The sequence below is a fragment of the Scyliorhinus torazame genome, chromosome 8 (assembly GCF_047496885.1).
Source record: "Scyliorhinus torazame isolate Kashiwa2021f chromosome 8, sScyTor2.1, whole genome shotgun sequence".
NCBI lineage: Eukaryota > Metazoa > Chordata > Chondrichthyes > Carcharhiniformes > Scyliorhinidae > Scyliorhinus > Scyliorhinus torazame.
In genome coordinates, this window is record NC_092714.1 from 96,461,537 (window position 1) to 96,484,865 (window position 23,329).

At 48.7% G+C, this 23,329-nt stretch overlaps 1 protein-coding gene across 1 annotated transcript in view; it reads left to right on the forward strand.

The window, feature by feature from the left end:
* Nucleotides 1–23,329, forward strand: part of pola1 (polymerase (DNA directed), alpha 1) — a 436,651-nt gene that overhangs the window by 120,822 nt on the left and 292,500 nt on the right. Inside the window, exons 24-26 of the mRNA XM_072513953.1 lie at nt 381–505; nt 1,843–1,992; nt 11,119–11,241. Of these exons, the coding sequence (XP_072370054.1) occupies nt 381–505; nt 1,843–1,992; nt 11,119–11,241 (398 nt within the window). The remainder of the gene's footprint in view (nt 1–380; nt 506–1,842; nt 1,993–11,118; nt 11,242–23,329) is intronic.

Genomic DNA, 23,329 nt, shown 5'->3' on the forward strand with positions numbered 1-23,329 from the left:
AAAAAGCAGTCTTTTCGCAAGCAGTTGGTGGTTGGCCTCCTGAAAGCAAAACCAACTTTTAAAAACAGTTTTCCAGAGCTGTAAACTACCATGTAACTCCCTTTGTACACAGTCCACCAGGGTCAAGATGTTTCCAGCTACTTTAAAACTGCTTACTCGCCTTTTCTTGTCGAAATATGTCTTTCCCAGGAATAGCAAACAGTTCCTGCATTAACCCTTTTCGGGGACAGTGTCTTTTAAAACAAACATTCTTCCAGAATGTTCTTGGTCTTTGAAGATGAATTATTTTCTGTGACTAAAGTATTCATTGCAATTGCATGACAGTTGATTTGCTTCAGTTGGATTCTTATAATCATTGATCTGTGACTTTTTTTCCCCAGGTTTCTATGATAAATTCATATTGCTGCTTGACTTCAATAGCTTGTATCCTTCAATCATTCAAGAATTCAATATCTGTTTCACTACAGTAGAGAGGACCGCTGCAAATTCTCAAAAGCATCTGGGGGTAAGAACAATCTTTCAGGTGGCTTGCACATTGAGAATTGTAACTGACCGAATAGAAAGTTAGACACCGTATCTGGAAGGGCCTTCATGTTAGTTAATATCCACTCATTATTATCAATTGCTCTAAATATTGTAAAAGTGGCACTTGCAAAATTGGTTCTGATTTTGATGTTTTTACCATGTTTTGTTCTGACAGGACTTCTATTCCTGAAACAGAGAGACACAAATATAAGGAATAACAAACCTGAGTGTTGAGTGAAGTTGTTTTATCTAAGAGTTGCCTACTGAATCTATTTACTTCAGATCTTAAACTTGATGTTGCTTTTCTGTTTATCCAGTCATCAGATCATTTGTGATGTCATGTGGGGGTGGGCATTTCACCTTAGATTTACAGTTTTAGAAAAAATTAACTTCCAAGTACAGTCTGTTCCCCTCAAGCCAGATTCACAAGTAAATAATGATTTTTTTCCTCCTCTGAATGACCATATACCAAGAAGGCCACTGAGCTCTTCTGATGTCAAAGCTATGGTAATTTTGAGGTCCTTACTTGAGAACTTCACATTTTCCGTTCCATGTGCTGTCTGATGTTTTTGAGTTTGGCTCGAGAGAGACTATTCCTCTATAAAAGAATTCCACTAGTTTCTTTCGGCCTCACCACAACATGCTTATTTACTTGACAAAATGACTGTTATCATCTTGCCTGTTTGACATTGAGCGCTTGCAACGTTTTCTATTTGTTTCAGATTTTCAAGCATTCGGTTTGTTTACTGATTTTCTTTCACAAATCTCTATCTATGTTACTCCTCACTGAGCTGCTTGAATTTGTTTGAGCCTGGTTAATTTGTCTCTTATCCATTCTTGCCTCCAGCTATAGGCAAGCAAATATCTATTTAGATGAGAATACATTCTAATGTGTTGATACCTGATTTGAATTTCCAACTCGGTAAAGTTGGTTTGAAATTTTCATACTTTGCATAGCTGAGGCATTAATATAGCAAAGAGTGAGTATATCTCTACATGGTTGCCTGTTTCTACTTCGCTTCAATTCAATAATGTGGATTTTTATAACTAATATTACATTTGGTTTCAATTGCGCATCATTATAAAGATGATGTTACCGTATATATTGTATGTCCTTGAGATTTTGTTCTTTACTGATGTCTCTTGAGAATCGCATTGATTTTGTAACTCGAGACGGAAGGACATTTTTATTTTTGGTGTAATTAAGTGTTCAACTCTGTGCAGAAAGTATAAGAACCAAAACTTTATTAACTTGGTTTTTGCCCCATTGTGAAAATATCTAACTTTAGTTTCTATTCTCTCTATTCTTTTGCCAAGGGTAACGAAATGGAAGAAATTCCTGAAGTACCAGATCAAGATCAGGAAATGGGTATTTTGCCCAAGGAAATTCGGAAACTGGTGGAGAGGCGACGCCAGGTCAAACAGCTGATGAAGCAAGCAGACTTAAATCCTGATCTCCATTTACAGGTAGTTTTTCAAACATGGAATGACTGTTTCTCAAATGTGTAACAATATCTCTCTCTAAGTTTTTTTAGTGCATGGCAATTGTTACAATAATGAGGTGTATAAGATTGTTGTTTTAGGGCTCTGTATTTAATTTAAGGCAAAATGAAGGGGTTCATGTGACTTGTTACGAAGCCTGATAATAAGTCCGGGTGGTTTGGTTGTTAGAAAATAAAGGTGGCCCAGATTGTTTAATAGGAGGAAGGGGAAAGATGTTGGAGACAATGACAGCAGCCTGTGAGCTTCAAAGTTCCAAAAAAGCGCTGAGAATGTCAGGTTGTCAACAGTTATGCTATAAATTGTCCATTTCCTTCCAAGATAAGAGAGTTGGGGTCTCGAAGATAACTAATTGGCAGCTCTACCTGGATACAAGCCCCATGTGATTCATATTGCCATTCGCAAGAGGGGCTATGATATTCCTGAAAAATCAGACAAGACCGACTTCCGGTTGCGGTTATGCCTGGGTAGGTCGCACGTTTGGCAGCTCCCGCCGTGAACGGACTTTTGGGCCCTTCTAAGGTGCCCCAGCGGCACTTGGACGACGATTCACGGTGTGGGAAGGCAGCAGTGAGGTCCCCCCAGCACTGTATGGAGTGGACAAGGAGCGGAGTGGTCAAAAATGGCATTAGAGAAGAGAGGAGAACGGGCACGAAAAAGCAAGATGGCGGCGGGCGGAGACCAGGCAGCGTGGGCTCAGTGGTCGTGGGAGCAGCAGGAGTTTCTGAGAAGCTGCTTTGCGGAATTGAAGGCGGAGATGTTGGCCCCTATGAAGGCGTTGATTGAAAGGCTGGTGGAGACCCAGAGGATGCAGGGGACAGCGATTAAGAAGGTGCAGCAGAAGGCCTCTGATAACGAGGACGAGATCCTGGGCCTGGCGGTGAAAGTGGAGGTGCACGAGGCGCTGCATAAAAAATGGCAGAGGAAATTCGAGGATGTGGAGAACAGGTCGAGGAGGAAGAATCTGCGGATTCTGGGTCTCCCTGAAGGTGTGGAGGGGTCGGATGCTGGGGCGTATGTGGCTACGATGCTGGGTACGCTGATGGGCGTGGGAGCCTTCCCGAGGCCCCTGGAGCTGGATGGGGCGCACAGAGTCCTGGCGAGGAGGCCGAGGGCGAATGAGCCACTGAGGGCTGTGGTGGTGAGGTTTCACCGTTTCACCGACAGGGAGGGTGTCTTGAGATGGGCGAAGAAGGAGCAGAGCAGCAGGTGGGAGAACGCTGAAATTCGCATTTACCAGGACTGGAGTTGAGAGCTGGCCAAGAAGAGGGCAGGATTCAACCGGGCCAAGGCGGTTCTCCACGGAAAGGGGGTGAAGTTCGGGCTGTTGCAGCCAGCGGCTGTGGGTCACGTATCAGGACCGACACCACTGCTTTGATACGCCGGACGAGGCGTGGACCTTTATCAAAAATGAGAAGCTGGATTCAAATTAGTGGTTTGTAGCACGCTATGGGGGATGTTGGGGAGTGGGAGGAGGCGATATTTGTGTTTTCTCTGTATGTGTGCTGGTTTGGGAGGGGTTGTTCCCCGCGTTCGATGGGGGGAATGTGGGCCAGAGGCCCTGGGCCTTTTGGGAATGGGGCGAGGTTGCAGGAGAAAGGAGCTGCGCCATAGAGGGCGGGGTCGGCCCAGGCAGGGAGGGCGGGCTTTTTCCCGTGGAAAGGGGGCGGGGCCTGATGCCGGGGGTGGGTGGGTGGGGGGTGGTACTGGATTGGAGTATACATTGGTTTGTAGGGGGAGTGGAGGGGGGGCTTGGGCCATCCCACTTTGGTGGGCGGAGGGTGGGGGACTTTGAGGGGGAATCCAACAGGAGGATCGGTGGCAGAGGCGGGAGCGGCCGGGGTCAGCAGGAGTCAGCTGACTTACGGGAGAGCAATGTGGGGAGCAGGGGGGTTTAAGCAATTGCTTGGCCGGGGGAGGGGGGCTGTTGGGCGCGGCGGGGGGGGCTGTGGGGGGAGAACTGGATTGCTGCTGTACTGAGTGAGGGGGAGCTGAAGGTAAGAGGGAGAGTTGGGGCGGGGAGTGCGGGAGGCGTGGGCACGTGGCTGGCCTAAAAGAGGAGATGGCTAGTTGGCAGGGGGGTGGGGGGTGCGGGTAGTACCCCGATCCGGCTGATCACGTGGAACGTGAGTGGCTTGAATGGGCCTGGTCAAGAGGGCCCGGGTGTTTGCGCACTTAAAGGGACTAAAGGCAGGCGTAGCCATGTTACAGGAGACGCACCTGAAGGTTGCGGATCAGACCAGGCTGAGGTAGGGATGGGTGGGGCAGGTCTTTCATTCTGGGCTGGGTGCGAAGAACAGGGGGGTTGCAATCTTGGTGAGCAAAAGGGTGACTTTTGAGGCGGGGGTATTGTGGCGGATAAGGGGGGCCGATATGTGATGGTGAGTGGTAGGCTGCAGGGAGTCCCGGTGGTGTTGGTGAATGTATATGCCCCAAATTGGGACGATGCAGGGTTCATGAAGCGGATGTTAAGCCGGATCCCGGATCTGGAGGCAGGGAATCTGATAATGGGGGCGGGACTTTAACACGGTACTGGACCCGGCACTGGATCGGTCTAGGTCGAGATCGGGTAAGAGGCCCGCTGCGGCCAAGGTCCTGAGGGGGTTTATGGATCAGATGGGGGAGTGGATCCGTGGAGGTTTGTTAAGCCAAGGGCGAGGGAGTTCTCCTTCTTCTCCCACGTGCACAAGGCCTGCTCACGGATAGACTTTTTCGTGGTGAGCAGGGCGCTGATCCGGAGAGTGGAGGGGACGGAGTATTTGGCCATTGCGATTTCGGATCACGCCCCGCACTGGGTGGAGCTGAGTTGGGGGAAGAGAGGGGCCAGCGCCCGCTGTGGCGCATGGACGTGGGATTGTTGGCGGATGAGGAGGTCTGTGGGCGGGTCCGGGGGTGCATTCAACGGTATATGGAGGCCAATGACAACGGGGAGGTGCCGGTGAATGTGGTTTGGGAGGCGCTGAAGGCAGTGGTCGGGGAGAGCTAATTTCAATCGGGGCTCACAGGGAGAAGATGGAGAGGACGGAGAGGGAGAGATCGGTGGGGGAGATACTGAGGGTGGATAGGAGATACGCGGAATCCCCCGAGGAGGGGCTGCTGAAGGAGCGCCGGAGCCTCCAAATGGAGTTTGACTTGCTGACCACGGGGAAGGCTGAGGCCCAGTGGAGGGGAAGCTCCAGGGTGCAGCGTATGAGTATGGGGGAGGGCGAGTCGGATGCTGGCGCATCAGCTGCGAAGGAAGGAGGCGGCTAGGGAAATTGGGGGAATCAGGGACCGGGGGGGGGGGGGGACACGGTGCGGAGTCCGGCCAAAATAAATGAGGTCTTCAGGGACTTCTATGGGAACTTGTACAAGTCAGAACCCCCCGAGGGGGGGAGGGGATGCGGCGGTTCCTGGACCAATTGAGGTTTCCGAGGGTGGAGGAGGGGCAGGTAGAAGGATTGGGGGCCCCGGTCGGGATGGAGGAGCTGGTTAAGGGGTTGGGGAGCATGCAGGCGGGAAGGCCCTGGGACCGGATGGGTTTCCGGTTGAGTTCTACAGGAAGTTCTCGGAACTGTTGGGCCCGTTGCTGTTGAGAACCTTTAACGAGGCGAAAGAGAAAGGAATTCTTCCCCCGACGATGTTGCAGGCTCTGATCTTATCCTCAAGCGGGACAAGGACCCGCTGCAGTGTGGCTCGTATCGGCCGATTTCGCTCCTCAATGTGGATGCCAAGTTGTTGGCGAAGGTCCTGGCCATTAGGATTGAGGATTGTGTCCCGGGAGTGATACACGAGGACCAGACAGGGTTTGTGAAGGGCAGGCAGCTGAATGCAAATGTGCGGAGGCTCCTGAATGTGATTATGATGCCCTCGGAGGGGGGGGGGGCGGAGGCAGAAGTGGTGGCGGCAATGGACGCGGAGAAGGCCTTTGACCAGGTGGTGGAGTGGGAGTACCTGTGGGAGGTGCTGGGCAGGTTTGGATTCGGGGAGGGGTTCATAGGGTGGGTTAAATTGTTGTACCAGGCCCCGGTGGCGAGTGTATCAACGAACCGGCTGAGGTCAGAGTACTTGAGACTGTACCGTGGAACGAGGCAGGGGTGCCCCCTGTCTCCCCTGCTGTTTGCCCTGGCGATTGAGCCGCTGGCCATAGCGCTGAGGGAGTCCAGAAGCTGGAAGGGTTTGGTGGGGGGAGGAGCACTGTGTCTCACTATACGCGGTGACCTGCTTCTGTACATTGCGGATCCGGTGGAGGGGATGGGGAGGTCATGCAGACCATTAGGGAGTTTGGAGACTTCTCGGGATACAAGCTCAATGTTGGGACGAGCGAGCTCTTTGTGGTGCATGCGAGAGGCCAGGAAAAGAGGTTGGAGGAGAGGAGTTTTCGGTATTTGGGTATTCAGGTGACCAAGAGTTGGGGGGTCTTGCATAAGCTCAATCTGGCGCGGTTGGTGGACCAGATGAAGGAGGACTTCAGGAGGTGGAACATGCTGCCACTCTCCCTGGCGGGCAGGGTGCAGTCCATTAAGATGATGGTCCTCCCTAGGTTCTTGTTTGTGCTTCAGTGCCTGCCTATTCTCATCCCTGAGGCCTTTTCCAAGCGGGTGAGCAAGAGCATTATGGGATTTGTGTGGGCAAATAAGACCCCAAGGGTTAAGAGACTGGTCTTGGAGCTCAGTTGGGGGGGGCTGGCGCTGCCGAACCTGTGCAGCTACTACTGGGCAGCAAACGTGTCGATGAATCGGAAATGGGTAATGGAGGGAGAGGGGGCGGCGTCCTGTGTAGGTACTAGCCTGGAGGCACTGGTGACGGCACCATTGCCGCTTCCGCCGACGCGGTATACCACGAGCCCGATGGTGGTGGCGACACTGAGGATTTGGGGGCAGTGGAGACAGCACGGGGGAGAGGTGGGGGCCTCAGTCTGGTCCCCGATACGGAACAACTATAGGTTTGCTCCGGGCAGGATAGATGGTGGGTTCCTAAGCTGGCACCGGGCGGGAATTAGAAGGATGGGGGATTTATTCATCAACGGGACTTTTGCCAGTCTGAGGGCGCTGGAGGAGAAATTTGGGTTGCACCCGGGAAAGGCCTTCAGGTATATGCAGGTTAGGGCGTTTGTGAGGAGGCAGGTAGGGGAATTCCCGCTGTTGCCTGCCCGGAGGATACAGGACAGGGTGGTGTCGGAGAGTGTAAGATACTGGAGATATACCAGGAGTTGCAGGAGGCGGAGGAAGCCTCGGTGGAGGAGCTGAAGTGCAAGTGGGAGGATGAGCTGGGTGAGGAGCTGGATGAGGGCCTGTGGACTGACTCCCTGGGCAAGGTCAATTCCTCCTCATCTTGCATCAGGCTCAGACTGATCCAGTGGAAAGTGGTACACAGGGCGCATATGATAGGGGCGAGGATGAGTAAGTTTTTTGGGGTGGAGGACAGATGTGTGAGGTGTTCGGGGAGCCCAGCGAACCACGCCTATATGTTCTGGGCGTGTCCCGCGCTTGTGGGGTTTTGGAGGGGCTTTGCAAAGGCTATGTCCAAGGTCTTGGATACTCGGGTAAAACCGAGCTGGGGGATAGCAATATTTGGGGTATCGGATGATCCGTGAGTGCAGGAGTCGAAAGAGGCCGGAGTCCTGGCCTTTGCCCCCTTGGTAGCCTGGAGAAGGCTCTTGTTAATGTGGAGGGACGCGAAGCCCCCAAGTGTAGAGGCTTGGGTCAACGACATGGCGGGGTTTCTCAGGTTGGAGAGGATAAGGTTTGCCTTGCGAGGGTCCTTGCAGGGGTTCTCCAGGTGGTGGCAACCTTTCCTTGACTTTCTTGCAGAGCGCTAGGTGGAGGTCAACAGCAGCAGCAACCTGGGGGGGGCGGGGGGCTGATTTATTTTCCTTTTTGTAAGGGGTGCATGCCCCATTTAGTTTTGAGTTGGGGGTTAGTTTGTTAAACTGTTTATCGTTTCGAGGGTTAAGTTGTTTTGTTTTGTTGGCATGTTCCCCTTCTTTCTTTGTATTATTTTCCTTTTTGGAGTGTTTTGTAGAATTATTGAAAAACTTTGAATAAATACATTTTATTACAAAAAGAAAGAAGAAAAATCAGACAAGGGCAGTGCCAGGATCCAGGCGAGGAAGAGCAGTTAGAGGCCAAAAATCTTTGTTGTTCATCGTGCAGGAAATTGGGTGGGAGCTCTTTTTCAATTTGAAAAGACAGAATTTGTGAGAAGTTTGGAGACTGGTAGATTTGCCTAGCTTGTGTTTGAGGAAGAATCACTGGGGAAAATTGTGAAAGATTGTTTTGGAGTTCCCAGGCTGAGGAAGGAAAAGAACAAATTTACACCTCTGGAGTTAAGAATCACCCTGGACTGACTCCGGGAGAATTAACTGCCTGCTTAAAGACCAGTGTAAAGAATATCTGTGAAGTGTGTTTTCCATTGTGCTCAAAGAAAAAGGGGAATGTTCTTTTTGTGGTTTGAAGTATAAGTTGTCTACACACATGGTGCTTAGTTAATAGTGCTTTTAGTATTTTGTTACATCCAATGTCTTAAAACATGAAATTCTGTTGTATCAGCCTTTCGGCGAATAACTGGAACTTCAAATTTATTTTTAAAAGTTATTATTCTCTTCAAAGATTGTAACACAATATATGGGGTTTAACATTTTACCTCCTGAAAGTCCTAGACTGTCTAAGCTATACTGAGGAATCACACTGCCAAGCAGAGAAGAAATATGCCTTTCTGGTTTAGCTGGACAAATGAAGTGGTGTCTTTGTTAAGATAATAGTTCTTAGAAAAACTGTGATTTTTGTCATGATTTGGTCTCTAGGTTTTATTTTGCTTTGAGACATTATTTATGAAACCATCATTATAATTGCTAAAACAATGACTTGGAACCCTATAAACGACAGTGGCTATGGTCAATTAAGGCAAAATGTACTGAGCTATGTGGAAGGCTCTGGGCAGTGGGATTAATTGGGTATCACTTTCAAAGAGCCAGCATTGGTACAATGGGCTGAATGGCATCCTGTGATGTATGGTGAAGGGGCATGATGAAGTTTGCAAATGATACAAAAATTAGTATGGGGTTGACAGTCAGGAGGGTAGTTTTAAACGGATGAAGAATTTGGTGGTCTGGGCAGTGAAATGGAAAATTACATTAAGTTTGGGTGAGTGTGAGGTAATGCATTTGGGGAGAACAAATAGTGCAAGAAAATAAATGGGAGGATTTGGAGAAGTATGATGGAACAACATGTTGTCTGTAAAGCCTCAAACACTTCGACCAGTTTATTACTCAGATGTTTTGCCGTTTTGGCGAGATAAACAAAGGACAAATACAAGTATATGATTCAACCAAATTTATTTATCACACAGTAAAACAGTTATCCCTCTTAAATTATCCCAAACATATTAAATGATCCCAAGATTCTTAATACTCCCCGAGTTGATGGACTCAGTCAAGCTGCGGGTCCAGTTCGCTGTGTCTGATTCCTCAAGGCCTTCGTCCGCGAAGGTAGGTCTCCCACACACTCTTCCTGCCGTCTCTGGTCGGTTGTCTGATCCTCTCGAATACCTCTGTGCCGATCTTCGCTGGGGAGAGTCCTGTTGGTCGATCTTTATACCCCTCTTCGTGCAGTGGTTAGCACTGCTGCCTCACAGTGCCAGGGACCCAGGTTCAATTCTGACCTTGGGTGACTGTCTGGGGTTTGCACGTTCTCCCTACCTGTGTCTGCGTGGATTTCCTCCGGGTGCTCCGGTTTCCTCCCACAGTCCAAAGTTGTGCAAGTTAGGTGGATTGGCCATGCTAAGTTGCCCTTTTGTGTCGAAAGGTTAGGTGGAGTTAAGGAGGGAGTATGGGCCCAGGTAGGGTGCTCTTTCAGAGGGTTGGTGCCATCTGATGGGCTGAATGGCCTTCACTGTAGGGATTCTATGATTCTCTAGCGAAGTGTTACCATGCTGGTTGGAGGGCCTGAACTGTGTCTGTTCCACCCTATTTGCTAGAAGATGCCTGGTCTTTGTCTTTCGCATTTTTTTAAAGAAGGGAGTTGATACATAAGAGGCCTGAAGCATGAACTCAGATGCTATCTGACTAAAGGGACCAGAATTTTACTTAGAAATTCATGATTATTTGAAACAATTTTTAAAATATATATTTATAGGTTTGTCTGAAATGCCTTTCTGTTGGGGAGGCAGGGGGTTGGTGACTTGTAAGGTTTTATTTTTCTGTCTAAAGTCTACCATATAAAAGCTTTTTTTTCCTGCTTTAAAATGCACAAAATTGCACCATTTTAAATATAAATTGTAGGTAACAATAGGAAGCAAGGCTTACCCACAATGGTTCCAGCACTTACAGGCTTTTTACTTCCTTAAAATCTTCATGCATTTAGTGGCTACTTCTCTTGTCTTTGTGTGGGGGTGGGGTAGAAAATGGAGATTTCAACCAGTTGAAGTCTCCAACTTTCCCAATATTTGCAAGGGATATCAACCTGTTCAAATTTCTGTCTCCCATTTTATTATTTCCCCCCCCCCCCCCCCTCGTAATTTTCAACAAGGATTCACCTTAATAAATCCTGAGCTTCACTGAGGCAGGAGGGGCTGTTCTCATCTGTCACTTGCCTGGCAATTTGGGCAGACTGTAAAAGCTGAACTGTATCATGGCTGGGACTGTAATGATACTGAAACACGTTAGTACGATTACTGCCTTAGTAATATGACAGTTCTGGGTATATTACTGATTTATCTCTTCACAGCAGCATTTTGAGATGATTTGTCTTTGGGGAGAAAAACACTGAAACATTTTAATATTTATAACATCACTTGTCACTCTTGGAGATGTCTGCGAGTGAGAAATATAGAATGTCTTTAGTTTGAAGCCAGTGCTGAATTAGGCAATAGTAGTAGGCTGGTAATTTGTTTGATTATCGCAATTTCTTATGGCATTTACAATGATACTATGGCTTTCCCTGGTTAGCATTTCAATAATGCCAGTTTCCAGGTGCTGTGGTACGAACATCCTGCATGTTGACACCAGGAAATTATCCTCCTTGTCTGCCACTAAATGAAGTTAAGATTTTATTAGTACTCAATATTTTTTGAGAGGTCTAGCCTAATGACATGTGACTTTGTCTTCTATTGCAGTATGATATCCGACAAAAGGCTCTAAAGCTTACAGCTAATAGTATGTATGGCTGTCTGGGATTCTCCTACAGCAGGTTCTATGCGAAGCCACTTGCTGCTTTGGTCACCCTCAAAGGAAGAGAGGTATGTTGTGCGCCGATTTTAATAATTTGTTGCTTTTAACTGAGTTGGAGATTTGTATAAGCATGAATTGTCACTCCTATTGCAGAATCGTGTGGTGAAAATATTGATTTGATTTTGTGATAAATGTCCAGTCGCTACATAAACCCTGTAAATTAAAACAGTAGCTAGATAATTTCTGTTCTGATTTGCGCATGACTACCTCGAATTGAAATATTTGGGTCATTTACTTGGTCAGTTAATCTGCTGAAGAAGAGCGGCACGCTGGCGCAGTCGTTAGCACTGCTGCCTCACGGTGCTGAGGACCCAGGTTTGATCTCTGCTCTGGGTCACTGTCCGTGTGGAGTTTGCACATTCTCCCCGTGTCTGCGTGGGAGGGGCGGTGCAGGGTAGGTGGATTGGCCACTCTAAATTTTCCCTTATTTGGAAAAAAAGAATTGAGCACTTTAATAAAACATTAGCCTGCTGAAGTAATGAAGCCCTCATGCCAGTTCTTAGTGATGCTTTCTATTTTATGTTAATAAGATATCAACACCAAAAATCACCAGAATTAACTCTCTTTTTGGGCTGGAGGTTATGGATTTGTTACTGAGCAATGCAGTTCTTTATTGTGATTCAGTATTGATCAGACACAGGCCAGGCTCTTGAAATCAAACCACTTCAATTCGTATTTCTAACCAAACCTATTACGTTATTACATTGAAAAGATTTTCCTTGTTCTGTCTGTTAGCTGTTCGTGCGATCTTTGTGTGGACTGCAGTTGCAATGAGCCTGTTGAGTATCTACAGTGAAAATTTGTGACTAACAATTGTAACTAACTTTCATCTCATGAATTTGAGCTGGATTTGAACCCAAGTTCTGCAAATGACGAAATAATGTACTTGGCCTGTAGTCTAGTGGCTCACAGCTATGCTTTTAGTTGGAAGTTGTTCACTCGATTGATTCCAGAGATATGGGGTTTGTCGTATGAGGAGAGATTGAACAGTTTAGGCCTATACTCTCCAGAGTTTAGAAGAATGAAGGGAGATCTAATTGATGTATACAGGATGCTAAAAGATATGGATAAAGTAGTGGTGGAGCTGATGCTTCTTGTGGGGCATTCTAAAAGGAGAGGTCATAATCTTAGAATCAAAGGTAGCAAATTTAAAACAGAATTGAGGAAACCTACTTCATCAAATGGTTGTGAATCTGTGGAATTTGCTACCCCAGAGTGCGGTGGATGCTGGGACAGTGAGTAAATTAAAGAAGGAGTTAGACAGATTTTTAATTGGTAATGGGTTGAAGGGTTATGGAGAACGGGTAGGGCAGTGGAGTTGAGGCCAGGATGGGATCAGCTATGATCACATTGAAGGTGTTTGTTTGGGCTCGGGAGGCTAAAGTGCCTACTCTTGCTCCTAGGTCATGTGTTCCAGGCAGGAGATGCTCTGGCTGATTTTGCAATCCAGCTCTTGGTCTGTATCATTGTAGGTAACAGATGAGGAACATATCAGCCATGATAGAATAGCGGAGCAGACTCGATGGGCCAAATGGCCTAATTCTGCTCCTATACCTTATGAACTTCTCAGCCATGCTATACGTCTCTAGCACGAAGGACATTAACCACTCCTCTCTTTGGTTCTTTTACTCTTGATTTTGTACTTTTATTTTGAGATGGTATTCTTAATTGTACAAAACAAACTGATTCATGACAAGTACCAGCTTTTAGTTTTACAGCAGCTGTAGGGGCTCCTCCCACCAACCCAAGACTTGTTATAATTTCTGTCAATCTGCTTTTGGAATATCCAGAGAAGAGGCATCATTATTCAGCTCAGAAGGTCACTAAAGCCAGGATGCTCGGTGCCAATGTGAAGATGATCTTCCACATCAAAAATTAGCAAGCAAAAATGAATGCAAATTTTCATTGTCACAGCCTTGTCATACACATGTTTCTGTGTTCCTGAATCCAAGCAGTTTGATTTTCTGTGATTCTGCAGGTTCTCCTCTAATGGCTTTGAGTAAGGAAAGGGAGCAAAGAAGATTGTTGTGAATGCCTCAGCCTTGTCTTTTGCCCATATGTGCTGGGCTCCTCCATCATTGAGGATGGGATATTTGTGGTGCCTCCTCCTCCAGTGTGTTGTTTAATTGTCCACCACCATTCATGGCTGAATGTGGCAAGACAGGATGAAAATCTTAACCAGGATGAGAATCTTAAAATCAAAATGCTGCTTTACCGGGAGCCAGTGTAGGTTAACGAGCACGCATAATAGTGGAACTGAATATAGCACACTTCTTAAGGTTATGGTATTCTATAGTGTTGGGTAATGTTTGGCATTACTGCTTATCACTACGTATAATGGAAGATAGACACTAAGGGAATGCATATGGGTGACTTTTGTATGGATTAAGGTTTTGGGAATTTTTTTGTGATGGCTTTTATTTATCCATTGTGACAAAGCGAATGTTGTGATGGTCACTAACAGAAGGAAGTCATGGTGTGGAACTTTGGAGAACATGGAATTCGGGTTGGGATTTTCACTTCGTGAGTTCTTGACACAACCCGGGCAGAAAGAGTCTGTCTAGGTTGCTGTCATCTCCTCTTTGTTCTCATCAGCTGCTTGATGTAGAGATGGTGACAAGGGCTGTGCTGTAATCATGGTGGGTTGAGACAATATACAGCCAACCAACATAAACTATAACACCCGTTCGAGTGAGTTCTGCAGGGTTCATCTAGAACAGTTAAGACAGTGGAAGCATTGTTTGGTACCTCAATTGCTTGTTCTGATAGATCTGACAGCCTGGTTTTCATTGAATGCATGCCCACATGTTGTCTTGTCCACTGGAGTCATGAGCCGCGCCATTAGTAGTAGGCCCTTGTCAACAGTTGCCACCCTTAGGATTGCCATTATGGCTCAACTGCAGATGATGTAGTGTAATGCTGCAGTCTGGAGGCCTCATAACTATGGTACCATGCATAGCCCCAAACGATTTGTGAAGTCTGCAAAGCGGTGCCTGTGCACCCTGCACTATGAGGAAGCCTGCAATCAGAACGAAGCCATGTACTTGCTCTGCTTATCGGCCTCTAGCAAGGGAATAAAATGTACTTAATTCTCAGTGAATGGAGAATCTCAGTGCCCTCCCTGATTAACATTTGGTGACAAACTGCAAAATGTTGCAAACATTTCCAACATCATCCTGGTAGCAGCCAGATGGATGAAGATTCATGGTTATGGTCACCTTCACAGCCATTGATAATGCAGTCCCTGACACTGCAGTTGTGCAACAGGTGGCAGATTTAAGTGAGAACGTCCCTATTGAAGCGTAAATGTCTTGCATACTGTTCCTTAGAGGTTTGGTGAGGAGAATTGTTCTTTGAACTCCCTGGGCTCCCGTTGAGAGTCCTTTACCACCACCCTCCTCCCTCTTCAAGCAGCTTATGCAACTATCTGTGACCTCTCTTCATTTTCCAAGGAATGCATACTTGTGCATCAACATCTGGGAGCAACTGATTTTTGTAGAAATCATGAAGATAACCATGTTCTTCAACACCTGCCACATCAATCCCTGTGGCCATTGCAATTTGATGTAACTATAGAAAGCACCAGACACCTATGGAACCATTACAACAGCCAGAAGAAATCAGCCAGTAATTCACCAGAAAGTAATTTTAAAAAGATTTGTTCATCTTTTAAATCTTGTGGGTGTCGCTTGTTGGGCCCCAGCATTTATTGCTCATTGCTGAGGACATTTAGGAGTCAACCACATTGCTGTGGGTTTGGAGTCCCATGTAGGCCAGACCAGATCAGGACGACAGACTTCCTTCCCTAAAAGACATTAGTGAACCAGATGGGTTTTTACGACAATTGACAATGGTTTCATGGTTGTCATTATACTTTTAATTCCAGATTTTATTTTTAGATTGCATTCAGATTCCGCCATCTGTCCTGGTGGAATTTGAAGCCAGGTCCCCAGACCATTACCCTGGGTCTCTGGATTACTAGTCCAGCGACAATACCACAACCCCACTGCCTCCCCTGATTGTTGTTAATTTCTTTAAATTGCTCTGGTGGATGGTCACTCCTGCTGTTGAATGTGTCTTCAATTATGCAAGGTTAAGAGCGGGTGTTAGTTAGCATGCTGAACTCCAAGGAGTATCCGTTATCATCAAATCAGTGCTAATTGATTTCATTGCCTGCTTGCTCTGCCTACAAAGGACAGACATTCACTGGTCGTATGTGTGGTAACAACCTTTCCAATATGTCCTCCAACTCAATTTGTCCCACAATTGTGTGCGTGCACTTCGCAAACATTGTTTTAGAACTCTCAGAGCACTTGCAGCACTGAGGATATGTACGGCTAGATTTTATGGGGTGTCACGTTCCTGGCCACCAACTGGAAGGTCAGCCATCGGCCTGCCCACCCCAAATATTATGCTGGGAGCAGCCTTGCAGAGGGACCTCTAACCCTTTCTGGGAGGAAGTCCCAGCCTAGGGCTGTCGGTCAGATTGGCTAGTTGCTCTCTTGACCTGCGGCACCAGGCTGGAGCGGTTTTCTGCTGCGACTACAGGCAGACCCGCAAAGACTGATGGAACCCACACTTAAGGCAAGCCTGGGATTCTGGATTAGCCTGGATAAAAGTCTCCAGTGAGGGGGTGGGGGGTCTGTCTTTGAGAAGCCAGGGCTTGGCAGTAGGGATAATGAGTGAGGAGGGGTTCGGATCTTGGGGTGGGATCTTCCGATGGGCGCAGAGAATCCTTCAAAGAGAACCCCTCTTCCTGCCTGACAGCAGACTGCCCAGTAAAACTCCTGGGATACCCACCTTGCCCCCATCGTTCCCTGCCCCATGTAAAATAGCAGAAGAGGCGGAATGATGCCATTAAATGATTTTCAAATCCACTGGCAGAGGCCTATAAAATGCAGCCCATGGACTCTTAATGATCCCAATTTCTTTTTTAAAAAAAATATTTTTTATTCTCCTCCTTCACATTTTCTCCCAAATTTACACCCACCAACAATAAACAATAATCAGTAACTAATATATCAATCCCCATATCAATAACAACGATCCCATCCTCCCGCCAAACCCCAAACATTAGCCCGCATGTTCACATAAACAAATGACAAAAAGGAATCAGGAATTACTCATAGTCACCATTAACACCCCCCACCCCAAACTAATGTTCGATGTCATCCAGTTCTTGAAAGTGCATGATGAATAATGCCCATGAATTGTAGAACCCCTCCATCCTTCCCCTCAGTTCAAACGTAACCTTCTCAAGAGTCAAGAATTCCAATAGGTCCCCCCGCCACGCCAGGGCACAGGGTGGAGAGGTTGCTCTCCAACCCATCAGGATCCGCCTTCGGGCGATCAACGAGGCGAAGGCGACAACATCTGCCTCCGCACCCGTTTCCAACCCTGGCTGGTCCGACACCCCAAATATGGCATCCCGGGGGTCCGGGTCCAGTTTCACATGCACCACTTTAGAAATTACCCTAAAAACCTTCCAGTAATCATCTAGCTTTGGATAGGACCAAAACATATGAACGTGATTAGCGGGGCCCCCACCCGCAACGTTCACACACATCTTCTACTCCTTCGAAGAATCGGCTCATCCTCGCCCTCGTGAGGTATGCTCTGTATACCACCTTCAGCTGTATCAGCCCCAACCTCGCACACGAGGTGGAGACATTCACTCTCCAGAGCACCTCACATCAGAACCCCTCCTCCATATCCTCTCCCAACTCTTCCTCCCACTTTGCGTTGATCCCTTCCAGTGCCGCCTGCTCCTCTTCCAAAATAGCCCCGTAAACCGCTGACACTACCCCCTTTTCCAGTCCCCCTGTCGTCAGCACCTCCTCTAGCAATGTGGAGGCTGGCTCCACCGGGAAACCCTGTATCTCCTTTCTGGCAAAATCTCAAACCTGCATTTATCTAAACATTTCCCCCTGCTCCAGCCGATACTTCGCTTCCAGCTCCTTCAGTCTGGCAAACCGACCCCTAAGAAACAAATCTTTTAGTGTCTTAATCCCCTTCTCCTCCCATTTCCAAAAAAATCCATCCCACCTCCCTGGCTCAAATCTGTGGTTCCCAAGGATCGGCATTTCCCTTGACCCTGCCCCCAACCCGAAGTGTTGGCGAAACTGCCTCCAAATTCTCAATGAAGTTATTATTACCGGACTCCCTGAGTATTTCCCCAGAGCTATCGGGAGTGCGCTGTTGCTAGTGCTTTCAATCCCGACCTCCTGCACAAACTCTCCTCCATTCTGACCCACTGGGAATCAACCCCTCTGACCCAGCTCTGCACCTTCTCCACATTCGCCGCCCAGTATTAATACATCAAGTTTGCAAGACCCAAACCCCCTGCCTTCCCCTCTGTAGCAGCACCTTTCTAACACTGGCCACCTTCCCTCCCCATATGAACAAAGTAATCCTTCCCTCAATCTCTCTGAAAAAAGCCTTTGGCAGGAAAATCAGCAGGCATTGAAAAATAAACCGAAATCGCGGCAACACGTTCATTTTAACCGCCTGTACCTGTCCCGCCAGTGACACAGGGAGACCATCCCATCTTGCCAGATCAGCTTTCACTCTCCTCACCAAATTTAAAATGCTCCCGGGCAATCTGCACCCCCAGGTACCTAAAGTGAATCCCTGCCCCCACCCCTGGCCGAGACACCACAAAATACTCACTCTTGTCTAGATTTAGTTTGTACCCCGAGAAAGACCCAAACACTCTAAGCAGCTCCAATATTCCCCCTGTCGACACACTCGGTTCCGACACGTATAACAGCGAGTCATCGGCATATAAGGATACCATATGCTCTATTCCCCCCGCACTATTCCTTTCCATACCCTCCAACATCTTAATGCGATGGCCAATGGCTCAATCGCGAGTGCAAACAGCAGGGGGGACATAGGACATCCCTGCCTAGTCCCACGGTGGAGAGAAAAGTATCTTGAGCTGATGTTGTTTGTGTGGCCACTCGCCCTTGGCTCCTTATATAGCAGCTTTACCCAGTTCACAAATCTTGGTCCAATCCCAAACGGCTCCAGAACTGCCATCAAGTACCCCCATTCTACCCGGTGAAACGCCTTCTCAGCGTCCAATGCCACTACCACCTCTGTTTCCTTCCCCTCTGCTGGTGCCGTAACGATGTTCAATACCCTTCTAACGTTTGAAATGAGCTGCCTCCCTCTCACAAACCCCGTCTGATCTTCACCTATCACCTTCGGGAGGCAGTCCTCCAGCCTACCCGCCAGTACCTTCGCCAATACTTGTGCGTCCACATTCAGAAGCGATATGGGCCTATACGACCCACACTCCTTACGGATCCTTATTTTATTCAGCAACAGGGAAATTGATGCCTGCCCCAAAGTTTGTGGCAACACCACCTTCCCTATCGCCTCTTCAAACATCCCCACCATCAGGAGTGCAGCTTATCCTTGAATTTTCTATACTATTCCACCGGAAACCCATCCGGCCTTGCCACCTTCCCCGACTGCATCCTCCCAATCGCATCCTTTATCTCCTGCTCCACTATCAATCCTTCTAATGTAGCCCTGTCCCCCTCCCCTAACCTCGGGTACACAAACCCATCTAGAAATTCCTGCATCTCACGGTCTCCCCCAGGTGGCTCTGACCTGTACAACCTCTCATAAAATTCCTCAAAAACCTTGTTAATCAGATCCAGAGCCACCACCAACTTCCCTGCCCTATCCCTTGACCTGCACAATTTCCCTTGCCGCTGCTTCCCTCCGGAGCTGACCTGCTAACATGCCTTATCTCCATGTTCGTAAACTGCACCCCTTGCTTGTCTCAGTTGGCGCACCGCCTTCCCGGTAGATAGTCGGTCAAAGCTTGCCTGTAGTTCCTTCCTCTTTTCCAGCTTCGCTGGGTCCCCAACTTCTGCATAACTCCTATCTACCTCCAACATCTCATCTATTACCCTCTGTCGCTCCAACCTCTCCTCTTTGTCCACCCTGGCCTTAAACAAAATCACCTCCCCCCTCACCACCGCCTTTAGAGCCTCCCAGCCAACTGCCTTCGACACCTCACCCGTACGTAGTTGAAACCTACATATTCCTTAATTACCTGTTCAATTTTCTCACAGAACACTTGGTCCCCCAAACGTCCCACATCAAATTTCCACCCCGGCCTCTGCGCTACCCCCTTCTCCAGCACCATAGAACATAGAACAGTACAGCACAGAACAGGCCTTTTGGCCCTTGATGTTGTGCCGAGCATTGTCCGAAACCAAGATCAAGCTATCCCACCCCCTGTCAGTCTGGTGTGCTCCATGTGCCGATCCAATAACCGCTTGAAAGTTCCTAAAGTGTCCGACTCCACTATCACAGCAGGCAGTCCATTCCACACCCTAACCACTCTCCGAGTAAAGAACCTACCTCGTACATCCCTCCTATACCTCCCACCCTGAATCTTATAGTTATGCCCCCTTGTAACAGCTACATCCACCCGAGGAAATAGTCTCTGAACGTCCACTCTATCTATCCCCCTCATTATCATATAAACCTCTATTAAGTCGCCTCTCATCCTCCTCTGCTCCCAAGAGAAAAGCCCTAGCTCCCTCAACCTTTCCTCATATCCACCCAATGCGGAGCATGATCAGACACTGCAATTGCCGAGTATTCCGACCCTTAACCCCAGCCAGCAAAGCCTTCCCTACCACGAAAAAGTCAATCCGCGAGTATACCTTGGGGACTGCTGAGAAAAATGAGTACTCCCGATCCCTCGGGTGCAGAAACCCCAAGGGTCCACCCCTCCCGTTTCCACCATTAGCCCAGCCAACGCCTTGGCCCCCCCCCTGATGGGACCAGTGAGCGTGGCCGTGACCTGCCCAACCTTGGCTCCTGCACCAAGTTCCAATCCCCCCCCACTATCAGTTCGTATGTGTCCAAGTCGGGGATGGCCCCAAACACCACCTTTGCGAATCCCACATCATCCCAATTGGGGCCGTATACACTTAACAGCGCCACTAATCTCCCCTCCAGTGCCCCTGTCACAATCACATATCTACCCCCCTGATTTGCCACCACCTTCTCCATCTGGAAACGTACTCTTTTGCTGACCATTACCTCTACCCTTCGAGACCTTCCGTCAAATCCAGAGTGAAACACCTGACTAATCCAGCCCTTTTTATGTCTCATCTGGTCCTTCACCCTCAAGTGAGTCTCCTGCAGCATTGCTACATCAGGTTTCAAACTTTTAAGATGCGCAACCACCCTTGACCTCTTGACCAGACCTCCTAACCTCCTCACGTTCCACGTGACTATCCTAACTGGGGGTCTCTCAACCCCCCCACCCCTCTTATCTACCATCATCATACCACCGGGCCCTGTCCCATGAGTCTGACCCGCCCCTATCCATTATTAACATCGAACCCCCCCCCCTCCCAAAACCCCCCCTAAATTTCCTCTCGAGCAAACATCTCCCAGCATCAATCCCTTCCCATTCCCCTCGCTCACCTCGTAGGCCCATCAAAACCTGCTAACCAGATTCCAATGTCCGCAGCCCTCCTCTCACCTCACCTCCGTTCACGAACGGACTTTAGTTAGCTAGCGCGGGTGGCTCCCCCCGCCAATCATAGAATTTATAGTGCAGAAGGAGGCCATTCGGCCCATCGGGTCTGCACCGGCTCCCGGAAAGAGCACCCTACCCAAGGTCAACACCTCCACCCTATCCCCACAACCCAGCAACCCCACCCAACACGAAGGGCTATTTTGGACACTAAGGGCAATTTAGCATGGCCAATCCACCTAACCTGCACATCTTTGGACTGTGGGAGGAAACCGGAGCACCCCATACAATTCACTAAACTAAGATATAACCGTCGCAACACAGAATGCCAATCAACCCAACCAATAACTTGAACACTGTAACAATGTGAAGAGAAGTAAATTACAATACACGTCAGTAAAAGAAAGTTATACCATTTATACATTTTCCAGCTCCCCAATCACAGTCCACAGTCTCAATTCCAGCTCCGCTCTTCACGTCTGTCCCAAGCCTTCTGCCCTCACGAACGCCTCAACCGCCTCCGCTGTCTCGAAGTAAAAGTCTTTGGCATCATACATACCAAATTGCACCCCCTTTTTTTTTTTTGATAAACAATTTTATTAACCCATCTTGGCACAATGAACAACAATAATATAAAACAGTGTGCAAAAAACAATTGTTATAGTTCAAGAAACCTAGCTCCCCTCCCACAAGGACCAGCCTCACTACCCCCCCCCACGCTGACGATTAATTTTCCGTGAAGAAGTCGATAAATGGTTGCCACCTCCGGGCGAACCCATACAGTGACCCTCTCAAAGCGAACTTAACCTTCTCCAGACCGAGAAAGCTCGCCATGTCTGATAGCCAGGCCTCTGACTTTGGAGGTTTTGAGTCCCTCCATGACAGCAGAATTTGTCGCTGGGCTACCAGGGAAGCAAAGGCCAAAACGTCAGCCTCTCTCTCCTCCTGGACTCCCGGGTCCTCCGAAACCCACAAAATTGCCGCCTCTGGACTCATCACCACACTTGTTTTCAGTACCCGGGACATAACATCCGCGAGCCCCTGCCAGTACCCCCTGAGTTTTGGACATGCCCAAAACACGTGGACGTGGTTCACAGGTCCTCCTGAACATCTGGCGCACCTGTCCTCCAATCCGAAAAATTTACTTATCCAGGCCTCTGTCATGTGGGCCTGGTGGACGACCTTACATTGAATCAGGCTGAGCCTGGCGCATGCTGCGGTCGCGTTTACCCTGCTCAACGCCTCCGCCCATAAACCCTCTTCAATCTCCCCTCCGAGCTCCTCTTCCCACTTAAGCTTCAGCTCCTCGGTCTGTGACTCCTCCGCTCCCATAAGTTCTTTATATATATCTGAGACCCTCCCCTCCCCCACCCATCCACTGGACACTACCCTGTCCTGGATCCTCCTGAGTGGCAGGCGTGGGAAGGACGGAATCTGTCTGCGTAGAAAGTCCCGCACCTGCAGGTACCTGAACTCATTTCCTCTCGCCAGCCCATATTTCTCCTCTAATGTCCTCATGTTTGGGAAGCTCCCTTCCAAGAACAAATCCCCCATCCTCTCAATCCTAGCCCTCCGCTATGCTCTGAACCCACCGTCCATATTCCCCGGGGCAAACCGGTGATTGTCGCAAACTGGGGACCAAACCGATGCTCCCATTCCCCCCACGTGCCTTCTCCATTGGCCCCAGATCCGCAAAGTCGCCACCACTATGGGGCTGGTGGAGTACCGGGCAGGCGGGAGCGGCAGGGTCACCGTAACCAGGGCTGCCAAACTGGCCCCCGTGCACGAAGCTGCCTCCATCTGCCCCCAAACCGACCCCGCTCCCACCATCCACTTCCTTACCATAGCTATGTTGGCCGCCCAGTAGTCATTACTGAAGTTTGGCAGCGCCAGCCCCCCTTCCCCTCGGTTCCTCTCGAGCATCACCCTCTTCACCCGCAGGGACTTTCCCGCCCACACAAATCCCATAATCGTTTTGCTAACCTTCTTGAAAAAAGACCGCGGAATGAAAAGGGGGAGACACTGGAAAACGAATAGGAATCTCGGGAGGATCGTCATTTTAACCGTCTGCGCTCTTCCCCCCTAGTGTCAGTGGGAGCACATCCCACCTCCGGGACTCAGCCCTCATTTGCTCCACCAACTGAGACAAGTTCAACTTGTGCAGGCGACCCCAGTCCCGCACCACCTGTATCCCTATGTATCTAAAACTGTCCCCCACTAACCTGAACGGCAGCCCTCTCAACCTACCCACCTCGCCCCTCGCCTGGACTACAAACAACTCACTCTTTGCCATGTTCAGTTTGTACCCCGAGAATCGGCCGAATTCCTTCAGAATTCCCATGATTTCATCCATCCCAGCCACTGGATCCGTGATGTATAAGAGCAGGTCGTCGGCGTACAATGAAACTCTGTGTTCCACCCCCACCCCCCCCTCCGTTCCAGCCCCTAGAAGCTCTCAGGGCAATTGCCAGCGGCTCTATTGCTAACGCAAACAGCAGTGGGGAGAGGGGACACCCCGCTTTGTCCCACGGTACAGTCTGAAATAGTCAGATGTCGTCCTGTTCGTCCTCACACTCTCCTCT